At 42.1% G+C, this 19099-nt stretch overlaps 1 protein-coding gene across 7 annotated transcripts in view; it reads right to left on the bottom strand.

Moving 5' to 3' along the window:
• Positions 1–19099, bottom strand: part of AFF3 (ALF transcription elongation factor 3) — a 553103-nt gene that overhangs the window by 417609 nt on the left and 116395 nt on the right. For 4 of the 7 annotated variants that reach the window (XM_087863299.1, XM_087863300.1, XM_087863301.1 and 1 more), the window contains exons 3-4: positions 9036–9156; positions 7160–7999 (exon numbers count right to left, since the gene is read on the bottom strand). In XM_087863299.1, the coding sequence (XP_087719425.1) occupies positions 7160–7999; positions 9036–9156 (961 nt within the window). Of the gene's footprint in view, positions 1–7159; positions 8000–9035; positions 9157–11429; positions 11505–19099 lie in introns of all 7 variants that reach the window. The other 3 variants (XM_087863303.1, XM_045771635.2, XM_087863304.1) reach the window with 2 other exon arrangements.

Genomic DNA, 19099 nt, shown 5'->3' with positions numbered 1-19099 from the left:
GGGAAATTTCGACAGACACACACGTAGAGGGGAAACAATGTAAAGATGCTGGGAGAAGACAGCCAACTTCCAGCCAGGGAAGGAGGGCTAGGTTAGATTCTCCCTCACAGCCCTCAGAAGAAACCAACCCAACTGACACCTTGATTTCAGGGCTCTGGCTCCAGAACTGTGAGACAGTTTTTGTTGTGCTAAGCCAACCAATTTGTGGTACTTTGTCACAGCAGCCCCGGCACACTAATAAAGATACAATCATGATTCCATGTCACAGATAAAGCCACTGAGACATCTGGCTAGCCAACGGACTGAGAGTCGAAGTCAGACAATCTAGCTCCAGAAACCACACTCCTCATTCTGTTCTAAAATCAGGCCAATTACTGCAGAAACGGGTCCCAGTCAGTATTACTTCTGAAAGTGTCTGTTGATCCTAAAGCCTGACCTTTGGCCAAAATAGAAAACTGCTCCGTCCAGGGGTGGCCGCAGGCTGCTTGTCACACGTGCAGCTACAGAATGGAATGTGTGACTAGCAGCAGGGAAACTGCACTCTCCTCCACTATGAAGCCATTGCTAAGGCTGGTTAGTCATGTGGGTACGTGATTCTCCTGCTCGGCCCAATTAAACATGCTATTTAGTAGTGTGTGGCTTCAAGGAGATCTATTTCAATGAGTCATTCTAAATACTTACTACCCGAAAATTTTAACACTTTTCCTCAGCCCATATCTTATTGACTTTATATTTCATTTAACTGGAAATAAAGCTCAAGTGTGATATGTTCTACTATAGGTAATAATAGCCCAGGAAAGTCAAATACACAAAAAGAGAGAGAAAATTAGATCACAGGCTTGGCAATAAAATCTCTAGAGGGGGCTAAGCATTAAATAAGGGAGAATCATGTCACTCAGGCTTTGCTATATTAATCCAGGATAATCTCAGTCTTCAAGATTTCCATTATTTCCAACAAATAAACACAAAAGAACTTTCAGAATTTCATTTTTCTTTTTCTTTCCACCTCTTCTCTCTTGCTCTCTCTCTAATTCACACGCACGCACACAAGCACTTCCAATAATATCCTCACTTCTATATCTTGTTTGCTTTTGTCATTTCAGAGGTATTTCTAATAAGAGTAACATAGCCAATATTTACTGAATGCTTACTATACTGTCACTGTGCTAAGCACATGACATTCTTCAACTCATCGATCAACTCCTCTTTCAAGTAACTCTAGATATTATCATTTTCTCCACCCATAGAAGAGACCCAGAGAAGTCAAACTACTTGCTCCCTGCCACATGGCTAATGAGTGGCAGAGCCAGGATTTGAACCTACACCTGGCAGAGCCATCGACATTTCACTGTGTATCCCTGTGTATCTGAAAGTGTGCACAGGATTTCCAACCAAGAACAGATGAAATACAAAACAAGAGGCTTTTGTCATTGGACTGTGCAGTGATGCTTTTTCTAGGGTGGGAGAGGTTCTTGGATCACATACCATCTCTTCAAGTGACTCCAAACACAGAGGGCTTCGGCTCTTGATTAGCCCCAGGTTTGGAGTCAACACACATAAGGTTGCAGTTTAAAGGCCAACAGCCCCGTAATCTGTCCAGATGCTTTCCGGGAGAGGAAACTTTACGAGAACTGAGAAAATATACAGGCAACGTAAAGTGGGGCTTTCTAATGACCTCCCTCCGGGTCTCACTCTCAACCCCGCCATCACTGGGAGTAGTTTCCTACCTTATAGCTAGAAAATGTGGTTTTATAATATGAACCTAAAGGAGCCCAGAGAGGAAAGGAGACAGAAAAGGACACCGGCACCTTAACACAAGACACATTTCAATATGCTTTCTTCAAAGTTTTCAATAAAGGGTTCTAGAAACGGAAGTTATTTTTAAGTGGCTAAGTGCTTTACCTTGAGGGCCTCACTAGCTGAACATAAAAGTACCAAAAAATACGGAAACATTTCCACTTTCCAGCCTTCATTATGACCTTCAGAGTGACCCATCTATAAGATGGGGAACAAGTGCTTTCATCCAGTATCTGAGATCAAAGTTGTGGGTCTTCACTCTTCTAAGTCTAAGGAGTACAAGCTGCCTGCGTCTTCACTAAGAGAACGCGCAGCATGCGTTACAGGGAGAGGAGGAAGCACAGAGCGTAACCATCTGTGCTGTTACTAAGCCCCGCTGTCCCACAGGACTCGGCCTCGGTCTGCAGTGGGTGAAGGAGGACGGAGGTGATGATGGTCAGGAGGACGAAACCACAACAGACAGGGAAACCGAGGCTCTGGCCTGGCCACACACCCTCATTTCATCAATGAGCAATCAGACAGCATACTCCCACTTGAAAATATTATACATCTCAAATGTAATTAAGAAATTTAGACTGGCATGAATATGTAATGTACACATTGCTCTGCAGATGCCTTTCCCGTCCGACAGGCTGGTGCTGACTTTAATTTGGAAGAAATCCATTTTCATACAAAGGTAACCAAGAGTGACAGGAAATAGGAAGGCTACATCATTTATCTTCTGTGAACTTAGGGGAAAAAAATCAGTTAATTGCTTTTCTAGGAAGCTATTTTGTGGAATCACGGTGCTTTATCTTTCTGCTCTTATTCATGGTATAAATGGTGATTTTAAAATGCCCGTTGTGAATATGCTGATTAATCAATACACCTTAAACTATTTAATTACTTATTGAAACAAATAAAATTCCGATCAACCAAAAGTGGTTTCTCTGTTCTTATAGCTGAATTATCAACCACTATGAAAACTCCTACTATACATATGGTCTATTAATTGATATACAAATTCAGGTATCTCTTTCCTTATCACTGACTAAGCTAAGAGCAACAGGCCTGCTTTCCTTCCTTCCTTCCCTGGCTTTTCAGATCTGTTGTCAGTCATCAGAGCCCCTCTGCAAGAGCGGTCTTAAATCACTGTTACTTATTAAATTAATAACAAACGGAAACTAAAATGTTATGTTCTGGAGTACCACTGAAGCTGAAACTTGCCAAACAAACTGACTTCATAGCCCACGAACCCATATTCCCATACTTTGTCTCAACGGCACTGCATATTAGGCCTCTTTTATAGGATTGTCCCATTTCTGCCTTCCTATATCACCTAGCATATACATACGCATTTTTAAATTCTACCAAGTTTGAGGCCAATATAAAGCACTCTTTTCAAATCTAAAATTATCATTTTAATAACAATTTCTTATTATTGAGCCAAAGATAGATACAGCGTGAAGCTAATGACGCATAAGTTCCAGGGCCTCTTAGGTGAAGATTCCTCCAAGGCCCCAGGAGGGGCTCTAGCAATGAGTTAAGACTTGTTTTTGTAAAAATTTCGAGTATAAGATAATTTTCTACTCCTTTTTTCCTAAGAAAACCCCCAAGACAGTATACATTTTAGGTCCCACAAAACTTGTATCTGCCCCACTAGGTTAATAGTCCCCAATGTCTAGATCTCGAATTACATGTTGAGGGCAAAACATGTGTCTTGTGTGTCTATGAAACAAAAAAAAATTTGCTTCAACTGGAAATAAGATTTAGTGTGCCCTACCCTAGAATGTTCTAGAATGTATCTGCAGTTACTTCTTTTTTTTTTTTTTAAAGATTTTATTTATTTCTTTGACAGAGATAGAGACAGCCAGCGAGAGAGGGAACACAAGCAGGGGGAGTGGGAGAGGAAGAAGCAGGCTCATAGCGGAGGAGCCTGATGTGGGGCTCGATCCCAGAACGCCGGGATCACGCCCTGAGCCGAAGGCAGGCGCTTAACCGCTGTGCCACCCAGGCGCCCCTATCTGCAGTTATTTCTTGTGTCCCTGTCTCTCACCTTACACTAGTCACCCTTCCGAGTGGCACTCCAGGGAAGGCTCACTTAATGAGGGATGGCATCAAGAATAAAAAACTCAGCTATAACAACAAAAATATGTTTTTCATTAAACACAAAACTGAGCTGGGAAAAAACCAGCCAAGAGACAGGTGTATCAGTTAAAGAACTCCCTTGAGGCCTTTAACTTCCACTTCAAATTGCACTGAATTTTTCCACACTAATTACCTATTATTGAAGACTAAAGAATTATAACAAATAATTCACCATGGCAGCAGATAGAGTGCAGATGTTGTAAGAAAAAGAATGAAGAATTTATGAAGTATAAAATCAGGCAAAAGAGATTCACAAATTCTTAATTTTTTTAAATAACACAGAAGATTTTTCTACTACAAGGATTATGAAGGTGAGGAAATTTTCCAGGACTAGAAGGCCAATTTTAAATTTAGTTTGTACTGTACGTGAGAGAAATTGCAAATTAAAAGCTAAGTGCTGGAGTCTAATTTATTCAATTCATGGAAATTTCTTGCAGGCAGAGATCACATCTTACATTTTTTAAAAAATTTCTCCTATCACATCACACCTAGTCATTGATTTGACTTCTTATGAGCACTGTCCTACACAATGCCATACAGCTATATTTGCATCTCCCTTGTCTTTACGTCATTTTTAACTAACACTTGCTCTTATCCCCCAAATCCTTCACACTGGCATAAGTCTTGCTCTATAGCTAACGTCCTGGGAAACTATAGTCAAGTCATGCAAAAGTTCCCTTTAGGTAACAGCCTCTGTAAACTTCCCTAAAAAAATGCATCCCCTACCTCACTGAAAATTAAAGTCAGTACTATCAAGAGGACATTTTCATGTAGGTACTACCTGTGTAAAAAAAAAAAAAGTAGGTATTAATATTTCTTAATTGTTTGCCATCTTTGTTTTATTCTCTCCAAAAAATAAAAGCAAATGTTCCCTCAAAAAGTAAAATCTGATTAGCTGATAAAATTCTTCTGCTTCTATGCTATGATTGTGGATTTTATAAGGATGCCCTATAAACACTGAGTGATATACCTGCAAAAGGTGTTTTTAATCTCTTGGAGTACTGTAAAATAGACAAGCAAACAAAAACTCTTTGAGTCTGAAGGATAGGAAATGTAACTTATAGATACTACCCTGCTGCTAACTGGGAAAGAGTCATTTTCTTCTTATATAAGACTGGAGTGCAACACACGAGTGCTGCACAATTCGCATTACCATATTTTCCATAATATGCAGTTTTTTGCTAAAATAAGGACTGTATTATCTCCCCTACAAAAAAAGAAAAAAAAACCCACACATAAAAACAAAAACAAAAAAGCAGATCCACCAATTAAAACTTTGTTCTGCAAACAACACTTCTTACGTCTTTTCTATCAACGCATGATTGGCCTCTTTAAAGTATTCAGTATAGAAGTTAGGAAGCGAGCAAGTGGACAGGCTCAATGTCATTACATGGGGGAAATGAAACACTTCCTGTGGAAAAGCTCTAATTTTTCTTGGTATGACTTTCTATCTCAGGCATTTCCCTCTTTCTGTGATTACCGAACCGTAGTACGATGTGTCATTCCCAATCTGGGGTCTTGGAAGGGCGTCCTGAAAGTATCCACGTTATTAATGACATACCCAAAAGCCTAATGAAGACTGTACAGTTATCTGCATAAGGTTGTACTGGCTATCACAAACTGGCTTTTAACCAGGGCTTTATCAACTCATTGGGTTACAAAGTAAATAAATAAATTACTACCTAATGAATTTGAAGTTTCTCTGGCACATAAAAATCATTTTAACAAGGAATCAGTTGGGATTAAAATTATAATGAATTCCTGGCGGTTACAGTCACCTCTGTTCAAGGATAAGCCATGTTTTATTTGCCAGGTCATTTGATGATGATAACACAAATCAAAGGGCTTGATAAATTCAGTTTTATGAGGTGATATTAATACGCGTTTCCTACAAACTTTTCAAAACATAAATGCTTGCAGAAGTTATATGTTGCTACTATTAATTCCTAAGAATACTTTATGTGATCCATCATAAATGAATAATCAAAAGGAGTCAGTCGTGTACACATCACTTAATTTCCTCATTAGAACCTGTGTAAATATCTCGGAATTAAAAAAATGTATCTTCTCTAAGGGCAATATGTTGATCTCCCAATTGGAGCACAGTGCTTTCTGAGGTGAGAGTTCAGCTCAGAAATGATTAAGTCAGCCTTGTCAGACTCCCAACAAGAAACATCAAATCATTTGTGTTTTATTTGGTGATTAAATCAGATTAAGATACAAAGAATATGCTAGCCACAGAGTGATTCCTTCTTTACAACCGAATATGACAAAAAGAAAAAAAGAAACGGAATAGTTCCTAAGTCCAATGCTCTAGAATTCACATTCTATGTTAGTATACCACATCACAGCCAAACAAAAAAATGTGCATGCATACTTCTTCGTGTGCTCTTGACAAGTGTCATCAATTTGGAATATAGGATGAAATGTGCCTCTCTAAAACAAGACTTCATTTTCCATCCAGATTTACTGTTCAAGTAGACTAGACTCTTTCCTACCTCTGTGATTATGTGATTTGCTTTTTTGAGTTCTCATATTCCACACATGCATCTACACAGTTTGTAATGCAATAAATAAGTACTTCCGATTAAATTCAAGACACAAGCCTGAACTAAAAGATTTCACTCTCATCATATAACCTAAGATCATTTTCACAGGACAAGGAGAGTCCTTACTTGAGTAACATCAATTAACCTGGATTTTAAGTATCCTAATATGGATGGGACATCTGATACATTTGAATATTCACCATATTCAATACTGAGTCATTTAATAATTACTTTAAAAATCATTATGAGGTTTCCTTTATGTCCTGGAACATTTCAAAACTTACAAAAATGTTGAACTTCTGAACTCTCTTACATAAAAATTGACCTCTTTATATATGGCCCTAACAATACTTTTATTTCTAATATATAATATCCATGTTAACACTGTCTCTTTCACAAAAAAAAAAATCCTTTGAAGGAAACATGGAAGGAAACATTCCTTCCCGAATGAACAGAGACACATAACTGCATATGCTGGAACTTAAAGAAAGATGGTGCTAATCAATTTGAGATTTTAAGAAATCATTAGTTATGTGTACATTCTCCTTTAGCGATTGCTACAAATCCTACCACATGAAGTCATTCACACACCGAAAATTAAGAAACATGGGCACTGAATTTATAACTGTCAAGTCGTCACTGAGAACTACTCAGATGTACGTAGGTGCCATTGAGAAAAGACTCACCTCTCCTTGTTTGGGGATGCTGAACTTGGAAAGCTTGGCCTTGGCTCTGGCGGACTCCGGCTTGGTGGCCGGGACTCCCCTGTAGGACGTGCAGTGCACACTGGTTTCTGTGGACGACTTAAGCTTTGGAGACTCATCAGGAGCCTGATCTTGGCCGTCCATCGGCCGCACGTATGCAGTTGGTTTCTGCTGGACCAGGCTGGGTTTTGAAGCCAGGGACGGAGGAAAGTTCTGAACACAGTGTCCACTGCTGCTGTGCTTGGCTGCCATAGCAGGGGGCCTTTCCTGGGTCTGAAGACCCACCTCTACATTGCACACTTGTTTGGCTCGTGGCTGCTGTCTGCCCACACCATCTCCAAGCAAGGTCCTGAGAGAGCCTTGTTGTGCTGAGTTGGAAGAAGAAGAAGAAGAGGAAGAAGAAGAGGAAGATGAGGATGAGGGGCTCGACACAGACTGGTTAGGTTTTTTATTATGGTTCTTTGGGTTAGCAGATCTGTTCAAATCAAGCAACCTGTGTCCGTGCTTACTTGCTCTCTGTTGGCCATCTGATGGCGGGTGCCCAGCCTTCGGCCAGCCCATGCTGCCCCGCTTACTCTGCTGCACGGGGACAGCTGCTGGTGTGGAAGACGCAGTGCTACAGACAGATGGCGGCTGAGTCTGGGCTCTTGAATCCGCAACAAAATGTTCATCGATCTTGTTCACAGGAGCCTGAGGAACCCCGGGTTTGGGAACACCAACGAGATGACTCTGATTAGATCTATCAGTTAAAAAGTCTTTCATTTCATCATAATTGCCTAAAGTATTCTGGATCCGGTTGGAGAGCTCATCCCCCTTGTTCGTCTGGAAAAAGAAAAACACAACAAGCATCCTGTCATTAGAGATAAGAGAAACACAGGAGACAACGGAGAGTTGCGTTGATGGCTCACAGAGTCAGGGTTGTCACATTCAGCATGAGAGCTGGGAGATGAAATCAAAATCATCATCTCTGAAGTCCATCCACACTGAATCGTGTGAAGACCAGGAAGCCGTTAAGAGCCTCAGACTACATCAAAAGGGAATCTATCCTCGCTGGTGTGATGCAGCTACGGAAATCAGAAAATCTACCACCGTAGCTTCACAAAACCGTCAGGATTGAGGCTTTCCAGGATTGGGGTTTCTTTTCTTTTCTATAGTCCCTTTGGAAGCTTTTCTTGAAAATTCAAATTTGGCTCAAATTGTTCTGCTGCCAATTTCTAAGTATATAATTACTTTTGTCAGAAACCCAGAATGACAGGCAGAGGAAGTCAGCATACAGCTTAAAATGAACACAGGTCTCAATGTGCAAGAAGCCACCAGCCTAAACTACCCATGGTTCCGTGCCGACCTCAGATATTAGTGAAATCTCAGAAAGTCTTTCATTTTGGAAGACAGCTTACATCTCCAGCCTTTGGTGTAAGTGAGAAACAATCCAGCAGTTTTTTTCTCATTACCCTATCAGGTAGCCTGACCGTAGCATGACCTACGTGTGGCAAATATGTTACCCAACCTTTTTTCATTTCCTAATAACTCAGAAAACAAAAACAAAAATACTACAAGTGGCATTGACTTTGAAAATCAATGCAGAAATGAAGTCTATACTCTGGATAAAAATCACAGCAAGCAGCTCTCATTATTAAGCAAAAGTTACATTTTACTGAGGGAACAGGCAGTCAAGTCGTGTGAACTAGACACCAAGATTTGTGGGAGAAGACCTCATTCTGAGTGGCTGAGCTGTCTTCCTGGCCTAGCAGGCAGAAAAGCAGCTGAAGTGTGGTTGGTCAACTTTTCCAGGAGATGCTGCCATCACAGAGGAAGAGGTACAAGTGACGGAGAAGATGAACAACTGAAAACCATCTACCTTGTAGGGTTCGCTGAAGAGGGAGTAACTCGAATTAAATGTGCCATCATCCTGCTGAGCTTCCTGATTTCTTCTTTCTCGTTCTTTCCTCCGTAACACATTTCTATCTGGTTCATAGACACTGCATCAGGAGAAAGAAAAAAGAACAACCACACAGAAAAAAGTTAAAGGCAAAAGCCCAGTGGAACATTCACCTGAGTGCAGAAATCTGGCTCATGGATGAATGGCGGTGATAAGGAGAACAAGGATCAGATTAGAGCCAGTCTAACCAAGCTTGGGAATCTGATAATTACATTCTTCAGGAGCAAAAAAAAAAAATCCTTAGGGCAAGTTCCAACCAGTACTAGACCTCTCTGCCTGATATGTAAGACAGGAAATATCTAAGCAACTTTAACAGGAGAAGACTGAAAGTAATCTTAAGGCAGATGGTAATTACAGCGATGTGTAAATAGAAATTATGAGCATATTTCCCCTTATGACATAGCCTCTGAGTGTTATATGGGAATGCTCCTGTTCTTGTCTTTCTTTCTTTTTTTTTTTTTTTTTGCATGGCTGTTTCTGTAGTGATTCTTTCATTAACTAGCTCCCTAAAGAGCTGTTAAAACTCCATGCTGCAGTGGTTTTCACAGTTATGAGCCTTCTTCTGATCTCTGTTAATCAGTCAAGTCGTCAAACTACTACTGAATCAATTCTTCCTTCTGATATATTTGACACTATCACTCCTCCTAACTATGAAAAATGTGCCAGGAGGAAGGGGTGCAGGCAACGCAGGGAGAGAACGGAAATTGAATTATGGTGTGTCATCAAGGATCTCAGCCTTTTTGTTAAAGAAAATTAATATCTATTCTCCCAAAATACAATTATGAAGTGACCAGACACCAGATAACTGGGAGGACTAAGGGAGAAATAGTGTTCCTTCCCCCTAATAAGGAGAAAATAAAGGGGCTAATTCAACTAGTAATAAGGAAGTGACCCATTCACTGAAGGAAGGAAATACACTTGTTTTTTCAACTCAGTAGGTGAAGAAATCAGGCCTCAGTGGAGAACTGACATGTCCCTCAGAATGAGCATTGTCTTCATCTCCTAGCAGAAGCATTTGGTTTAAGTGACCTTGTTTTGCTTCGAGCTCCCACTTGGTCTAATGCACAGGCGCCTGAGCTGGGAGCTAGGACAGCTGCCTACTGACTGTGGTTCTCCCAGAACCGGCGACATGATGATGGAAAAGCCACACAATCTCTCTGCACCCCAGTGTCTTCATTATAAAACAGGGATGCTTCATGGCGTTGTAAGGTTTAAACGTGAAGGTAATCTACAAAATGGCTTTGGAATGGCTTTAGGTGCCCAAACTCCAATGCACAGCTTTTAAATGTTGTTAATAATGAAAGGAGCTGTGGGTTCACAGAAACATACGAAAAGAGTGAGATTCTGTTTCATCTTGTTTTGTTTCAGGTAAATTGCTACCTTGAGTATATGAGAGAATACTGTGTCATGTAGCTGTAGAGGACACAAATAAAATGATCGTAAAATAAATACCGCTTATCCTCCTAGCTCTGCCCGGGTGGACAGAACATACTTTAAATTTGCTAAGGGGCAATGCTAAATACGCTTCCAGTCAGGCTGTGAGAACACCTAAGGCATTTCATTTAAATTTAAGATTAGGGAATGTTAAAATACCCAGAACATGTCACCTATTAGCATTTTAATTCATCTTTAGTACGTTACCCAAAGTTATTAGACTGGGGAATCCAACCAGTGACCTTCACATAAACGGAGGCTGCAGCCACAACATTACCAACTGAGAGGCTCACAGCTCCGACATCGCCATCACTAAGAGTTCTCTGGGTGGCTACAGTGACAGCGACTGGCATAAAGGAGGCATAAGATGAAAATGACACTCTTACTCACAGAACCAGGCTTCCAGTTCAAAGAAGAAGCTATGATTGTCCTGCCCTGCTTGTGGACATTTGCAATATGAAACCCCAGTTTTCATGAACATTCCATGGATTTCAAATGGAGACCGCTCTGACGACACACAACTCATGCTGTGGATGGGAATGAAGTGAGCTTTAACCAAGAAGTGAATTCGAGTTTTACTATGAACTTGCTCACTTTGGGACCAATACCAGCATCTGCAGCCAGAAAAAGAAGCTTGCATCGCATGCACTGCCCTTCTTCCCCGTTCCGGGCGTGCCGACACCCAGGAAGCACCTACTGTGCTCAACTCCACGCACAGAGACTTCCGCAAACATGCTCACCACCCGCGGGCAGGTCAAACCAACCACACACACAAGACTGGTGTGATGCATGAAGTGGCCTTATGTGACATGGAGCAGGCAGGTGGTCGTTTAGGATGATTTCAGGGCTTCTGAGAGGCCCCCATGCCCAAAATAATACCTCCTGCATCTGCTGGCTGACGACTGAAATTCCACAACTAGAGAGTCATTCCTCTGGTTTAAGATGTCTTCACCCCTGTAAGAAATGTAGACACCACAAGAAGGGGAAACACTTTAACCTGATCAGCCCTCAGTATCTCTGAACGTGCATGAGCTTGTCAGCATTTTTGCCGAAGGCCAGGGGAAAGGGCACAGGACATCAGGGTCCAAACAGGGTCCAAACAGGAGGTGTAACAAAAAAGGGAGGGACAATTAGAGTATAGCAATGAAAACAAATTGATAAACTCTACCTACTTTGCACCGTGGCTTAGATGTTTTTAGCATTAGGCTAAAAGCCATAATCAATTAGGCAGCTATCAGACTTGCTGCATTTTCAGGGTCAGGGAGTAAGAATCACTTCAAAATATGGGGAAGCTGGAGGTGAGAGGCAAGTTGCTCCTCTTTGACTAAACCTGCCCCCAATCCATTTAAAGTAACCAAGAGCACTCCAAGATGCACACCCCTGCTGGCTAAAGTTCTCTAATGAGGCTCTGCCTGCACACCCAGACTATGCATTCTCAATCTAAGGAGATCGAACACCCTCAGGACCACCCACATGTAGCCTGCTAATAGAAATGCACTAGCCATCTTTAATGGGACTGGCGTGATGCTTGTGCCATGGAGTACCCTCCATGCCACCAGAGGAAACAAGAACGACCAAAAATGACAATCATCCCCACCTTCTCCAGAAGAGAGCAAAGGAAACCCAAAGAGAGAGCCAATACTTCTTCAGTGCTTTCCCTTTGGTTTCTCTTCTCCTTCCTTGGAAGGCAGTCCTGTTCCTGCCTTCACTGAGCATTCAACTCTTCCTAATCGTGACCCACCTGACTCCTTCTCCTTCACTAGAACCACGACCCCCACCTGTCATGTCAGGCCTTGGAAACTAAAGTGTCACCTGCCTAAAGCAAATGTCATTGTAGAGAAAGTCTGGACTTGCCACCCGCCATCTTTTTCTAAGCGTCTGAACGCTTATCTTTCCTACCAATACTAAATGTTTTAACTCATAAAGACAGTATCTTCTCGACAGTGAGTCTACCATTCCCCTAATTACCAGTGAAACCTGTGTAGGTACTTACAATTCCGGAGAGTGCCTTTCTCTTGATCTCTCACCATCAAAACTCAGTCCTCTTTCCTCCTATGCCATTCAAGCAATGTAAAGACCAAGCCATTTGTTTTAGAAGAAAAGGAACCTTTCCCCTGACATGCTGAAAGTCAGGTCAGCTTCCCTGGGGATGGTTGGCTAAAGTTGTAGAGAATTCTGATTCCTGGCATGCCAATATATACGTTAAACTCAGTAAGAGCCTTGTGTTATGAGCTGTGTTATTTTTGTTGTTGTTACTAGCAGATGGTAAAATCTCTATCATCTGTAAAGTTATTCCTTATTTCCATGAAAATTATAAGAATCACGCTCCTCAAATGTATGTCACCAAATGTATTTATTTATTTTGTATGAAAGTGGAGGCAGCCAACTGCTACAATATTATTTATTATTTATTGCAGATGCATAACATTCCCAGGAAATGAACCTTTTTAATCAACTCCCTTTAAAAGACTTATTTATTTTTAGAATTAAAAAAAAAACAGCCAATGAAAAATGTAGTAGAAACATTTCTGATCATTTCCCTTTATTTTCTTTTAATCTATAAAATGAGCTAAGTGTAGGGTTCAGGCCAAAGCCAATTATGCTGATTAGGTAGGAATAGATTTCCAAACATGAAATTATCACCATTTCCAAAATTAATGTATTCTTGATCATATGGTAACAGTATGAAACTAAATAACAGTAATACCTTTGAGCCTGATGGCTTCTCCCTTCTACTGAGCTCAAAACATTTCACATGTTTGTCCCTTAATTATGCTTACAATGTCCCTTGGAGAAAGACAAGGGTGGATATCACCGCTGGGCTAACTTTTTTTAATATCAAGGAACTTAGGATAAGAGTTTGATCATCAAAACAACGTCATAAAGAAGCCATCATGTACAACAGACAGCAATGTCAATCCAAGGAAGAGGAGTGACCCAGGAGCGAGAGGTGGGCACACTTCCTAAACCCTGATGTCTACAAGCCCACACTATCAATAAACAGTGAATGTGAACCTCACAAAAACAAAACAGGACAAATGAGACATGGGGAAGCTACTTTGCATTCAGAGAGAAAAGGAGAATTCTGGAATAAAGGCTGGGTTGTTAAAATTGTTTACAGTCCTCAAAAAACAAAAGACAAAAATCAATTTCTTTCCACAGTCCACAAGATAAAAGGATATCCTTGTAATACAGAAGAGTGGACTAGAGCACAGATGAGTGAATTTAAAAATTACCGACTCTGAAGTAATAAGCCAGCGAGGGCTGCTAGTATCACCATTTTCATGAAATCCTACCCATCCCTCAGCCTGCTCTCATCTCTGCCCAAGCAGCCCTACTGGGGGGACAGGGGCTGGAGCTGGTGGAGCCGCCCGCTCAGCGGAGCCCAGGTTTGACCCAGAAGGCCTGGCTGGCCAGGAGGGGCTGCTTTCCATTCTCCGGCGCTCGTCCATATGCAGCCTGTTTACATCTGAACGTTCACTGCAAACAAACTGCATTTCCCATGGAGGAGGCTTTCAGCCAAAGGTATATATAGCTAATTGCACCCCTTGACTAGAATTGTCAAAGTGTTTTCTTCTTTAAAACACACACACACACACACACACACACACATATTATCCTACCTAGTGGCATGTGTCCAGAGTCGAGGTCTGGAAAACAAGTAAATTCAAGGAGAAGAGAGAGAACCACCTCTCACTGATCTTTTGAAGAAAGTTACCACGTTCTCCATGGTTAAAAACTACCCTCCTCTTCATATAGCAGAAATACAATTCACTTCAGTTCAAAAGCATTTCCTGAAAGCCATGGTGTTAGATGCAGTGGAGACAACGAGGGCTGCAACGGGCCTTTCCTGCTGCTGAGAAGCTACGGTTCAGGAGACAGGAGGAGAAGAGGGAAGGGGCCCATTCTAAAAGAGCATGTTGAGAGCATGTGGTTGGGGCACTGTAGAAGGGAGCACAGGGAATCCGGAGCGCTTCCTGAAAAAGACTGCCTTTGGGCTGGGTCTTGAGGAAAGGGCAGGTAGAGGACAGTGAAGGGAAGAAGGGCTCAAAAGTACAAGATACACAAATTACTATTAAGTGGTCTTTGAGAGTATTTGCCCTCCCCACACCACCCCAGTTCTTCAACCAGCTGGAATTCCACATTTAAAGTTTCATTTGTTTGTTTGGCTCCACTGCTACCTTGTCATTGTTTCCTTACCCTAAATAAGTTGATCTGATCCCTTCCTGGAGCAGGTTTGGTTTGGAGGAAATAAATGAAGGGTGGATGCAGGGAAGAGCAAAAGACACCCTGTCCCTTTCTTTACAGTTTGCATCAGGACAGGCCTTAAACACCTTGACCACAGAAAAGACAATCTTTTCAGACAGTCACAGTCCTTGGACAAAGTGCTAACCTGCCGCTGGAGTGTGCACTGGCAGCCACAGGGGCGAACAGGAAAGAGAAAAGGCACTTAGTAGAGAGATGTTTCACAGAAACTCTCCTGTTCTTTGCAGCAGCAACATCAACAACTGTGCATAATTAAAGAAACTTAATCAAACACTGCAAAATTATAACAATTGCTTTAAACTTAATGAGTCAAACTAATTATCATCTCTTGTTATTTATAAAGCAAATGATAAAAGATCAGTAATCCCTTCTTCAGTCAGAGAAAAGCAAGACTGCTGAAGTATACTTGCAAATTACTTTCTTAATCTACATACAGAGCTGGGAGACTGAAAGACAGGAAGGTGGTCAGAGAGTGAGCAGGTCAGAGAAGCAAGTCAGACAGACACAAGGTGGGTTGGAATCACAGCTTGGTAAAGAACCAAGGATCCTCTAACCAGAGTCCTTCAAGGCCCTGAACTGTTGTGGCCATGGTGCTGGTGCTGGTCCTGGGGGTGAGGGGTGGGGGGTGGGGAGGCTGATGAGGAGGAGGGAGGTGGGGGTGGGGGTGATGGAGGTAATGGTGGTGATAATGGGGGTAGGGTCGGTGATGAGGGGGTAATGGGGGTGGTGGCAGTAAGTGGGAGGGGGTGGGATGTTGAGGGCTTGGTAATGATGGTCATGGGGGTGGTGGTCATGGGAGTGATGGGAGTGATGGTGGTGGGGGGGTGGGAAGGGGTGGGGTGGTGGGGTGGTGGTGTTGGTGATAACAGTGGTGAGGTTGCTAGTTAAAGATCTGCTGAGGAGTGAGGACTGGTCAACGGTGCATATAACAAACCCTTAAATCCTGAAGAACATCACTCTGCCCTGCTCACTTAGACTAGGCTTTTCTTGTAGAGTCAAGTAAACCCATTCCCACACCTCTTTATTCCATTTTCCCCAACAGCATTATACCACTGGCTTTGCCATCAGCTTTGTAAGTACGACCCAATATTATTTCTACCATAGGTACCTTGGAAAGGTCAGTCCAACCTTACTTGTTCGTCTCTGATCACAAAGGTGATGTCAATCTTAATTTAATCTTGAAACTCTCTTTGAGAGCATTCACAGATCTCTGCCTCAGGGCTGCCGATCTGTTCTACAAGAATGGGAAAAGAATTGGGGGTGGTTTGTGCCAGAATCATTTGTCCTGTACCACAGCTTTGGTGAAACTAGGAAACAGGGAGTCACAAAATAATGAACACCCACAGATAAATTTAGTCCGCAAATTTTCCAAAGAAAAATAGCTTTTTGGGACCATCTATAACATCTTCCCGAGCCCATCAGGTCCATATTAAATTTCGCTAATAACAACAACACTTTACTACTACATTCAGTCACTGCATGAAACACTTTACATACATTATTTCACTGAGTAGTTTTCAAAATCCCAAGAGATGTTATCCCCATCTACCAGTGAAGAAACAAGAGGCTCTGAGGTTAACTAACTTGTACAAGTCTTTTGGCTGGTAAGCGACAATGCTGGGGTCTGAAGCCAGGCAGTCTGGCAACAGGAACCGAATTCTTAGACTCTGCTCCACTGGCTCCCTGGGGAACCTGCTCCCTGACAGGCTTTGACAAATGGTATCTCCATCTTTTGCTAGTAAATGCCAGGCAGAAGGGTGTTAATTTTCAGATCATGACAATTTCAGTTCACTCTTCTAATATCTGTTAAGTCTCCTTGAGTGATAAGTGTAAACTCTAAGAATACCTCTAAAGCTTATAAAATATAACTGGGATAAGCAGTTCAAATGAGTCAGCACTACCAATTAACTAATACTCCAGTCCCAGAATTCTGTACAGTGAATTCCTTAAAAATTAGGGAATGCCGTAATTACACTAACAAAGACAAGATGCTTCTGCAGCATGGCGCTGGACATTCATCAGTTCTTTACTGATCACTTGGTGAGTCCTAACTCCATTTCTAACTCAGTGGAAATGATGACTGTTCCAACTCTCTCTTGTAAATACCCTCCAGTGAGTTTTTAGAGAGATGACAGATAAACGACAGCTTTGCATTTCCAAGGGTTAAACGCTTTTCCTGAGGGATCTTTCGTCTTGGTGCCCTGAGAACAAGTGTCAGGTTCTAATGGAATTGTTCCATTATAAATAAACCACCAGGCTGTATGACAAGCAGCTTTCAAAGAGGCTTTCCACATAGTATAAACAGAGAAGTTAATTTGAGTTTCTTAACAGGACCTTTTTCCTTTACAATATAAAAGTGCCTTGGGATGAAGCAATTACTCTGATTTACCATCTTCTCCTTGTTAGAATATAAAGATGCAACAGAGCTTCACAAAAGCAGTAGTAACTTAACCAAACGAGACCCACCTGTAAAGTCCCTACTATGCTATTTTAAAGAGCTCACTTGTAGCCAGCAGCAGCACAGAGCTGGCACCAATCCCCGTATCCATTATTAGAAGGATGCTTAACCACAGGACTTTTCATGTTAGAGCCAGTAAAGTACTTTTCCTCCACCAAATGCTCAGTTAAATTTCATTCTGAGTTTACGGCAGCAGTTTCTAAACTTCAACGCCTAGGAATTTGAAAGCCATATACAAGGAGGAGTCGTATTTAATAGCATGCTTATGTTTTAACTATGCCCTTCCATACGTTCCCCGTGCAGCCACTCAGGGCCATGGATGTGATGCCTTACACCAGAGGGCAGAAGGGTGGCCGAGTCCTCTCATATAACTTCCCGATAGCAGTTGGGTCAGGCTTCTGGACACAGAAAGGCCTAAGACCCTGAACATCAGCCATTAAAGAATGGCTCCTATTCTCCCTGAATCCAACTGTTCAACTTCTTTTCCCCCCAGAACCACTAATGACATGCACTATCTGGTTGAAATAGGATTTCTGAAAAGGAGTTAAGAGTTAACTTGAGCCACTTCCATCTGTTGAACTGAATTAATTTACCTGTGAGGTACAGAACTAGCCCCAGGCTAGAATGAAAGCAAATAGAGCTAACTTTAAGGAAAGAGAGAATTAAAGGAATACGCTTGTCCTCAAATACCTTCTGTTGTCGAAGTAATCTGACAGACCAACCATTAGGGTCTTCCATGTAGAAACACAAATGGCAACTACTACAATAGACCTATTAATTTATCTGAGAGGGAAAGAGATCCTGTTTTGAAGATGAGAATGACCTATTTTAGGGCAATTTATCGGCTTAGCTAGAAGTCTTGGTGGGCAAAGGAAGGAGGAAAGAGCAAAATGCAATGTTAAATCCTCAGTGTCTGCATGAGAACACAGAACCATTAAGAGGGTGGAGCCTCTATGTCACCAGGAATGCAGGTCTGGGGTGTGAGACCTGGGCTCAGTTCCTCGGTCACAGGGAAACAGAAGCCAAAGGGCAGATGTTCCCTCAGCTTCCCATCCTCCAACCTTTCTCACCTCACCTGCCACCTCAGGTCTTACATCCTCCCCATCCCCCCCACCCCCCACTTCCTCTTTTCTCCTCTCCAGGCTGACTCTCCTGCTTGGACTCTGAAGCCTATTGCCCCCAACCCCACCTTCCCACAGATGTCACTTTCTCCTACTTGGAGTCACCATCTTGGTCTCCACTGGGTTTTTCTTCATCCACTAATAAAGGCCCTCCTATCTTCTAAAAAAGAAAACGACAAGTCCCCCCTGACCCTCTATCCCCTTCTGGCTGTTGCTCTCCATCAGCCACTGTTTTCTGCAGAGCCATCCACACTTGCTGTCTCTCTCCAGTTCTTTCCTAAACCCGTGTGATCTGGCTCTGCTCTTCACAGCAAGGTCACAACTTCCCCACTAGGCAATCAATGGATATTTTTCACTCCCCAACCTCCCACACAGCTACCATTGCCTTTTGAGAAGCTTTCTTCCCTAGGCTCCATGGAAAGCTATACTCGTGATCCGCCTCCTGCCTTTTGGGCTACTCCTGAGTGTGCTCTGCATGTTTCTACTCCTACGCCACTCCTTTAGAATTCTTTGCCACTCAGGGTTCTGGGCAAGACCTTGTGTCTAGGCCTGGTCTCTTCTCATGTGACAGTCTTCCTGGTGATGTCGTTCATTCCTTGTCTTGGGTGCCATCTTTATATTAGTGATAGGCAAGGCTCCAAGATTTACCCAAATCTCTTTTCTTGGCTCCAGATCCAATTATGAAACTATCCACCTGATCTTCT

Source organism: Ursus americanus, chromosome 7 (genome assembly GCF_024610735.1).
Source record: "Ursus americanus isolate L20-20 chromosome 7, mUrsAme1.1.p, whole genome shotgun sequence".
NCBI classification, from domain to species: domain Eukaryota; kingdom Metazoa; phylum Chordata; class Mammalia; order Carnivora; family Ursidae; genus Ursus; species Ursus americanus.
Note: the sequence above shows the minus strand (reverse complement) of the source record. Positions and strands in the feature narration are given on the sequence as shown.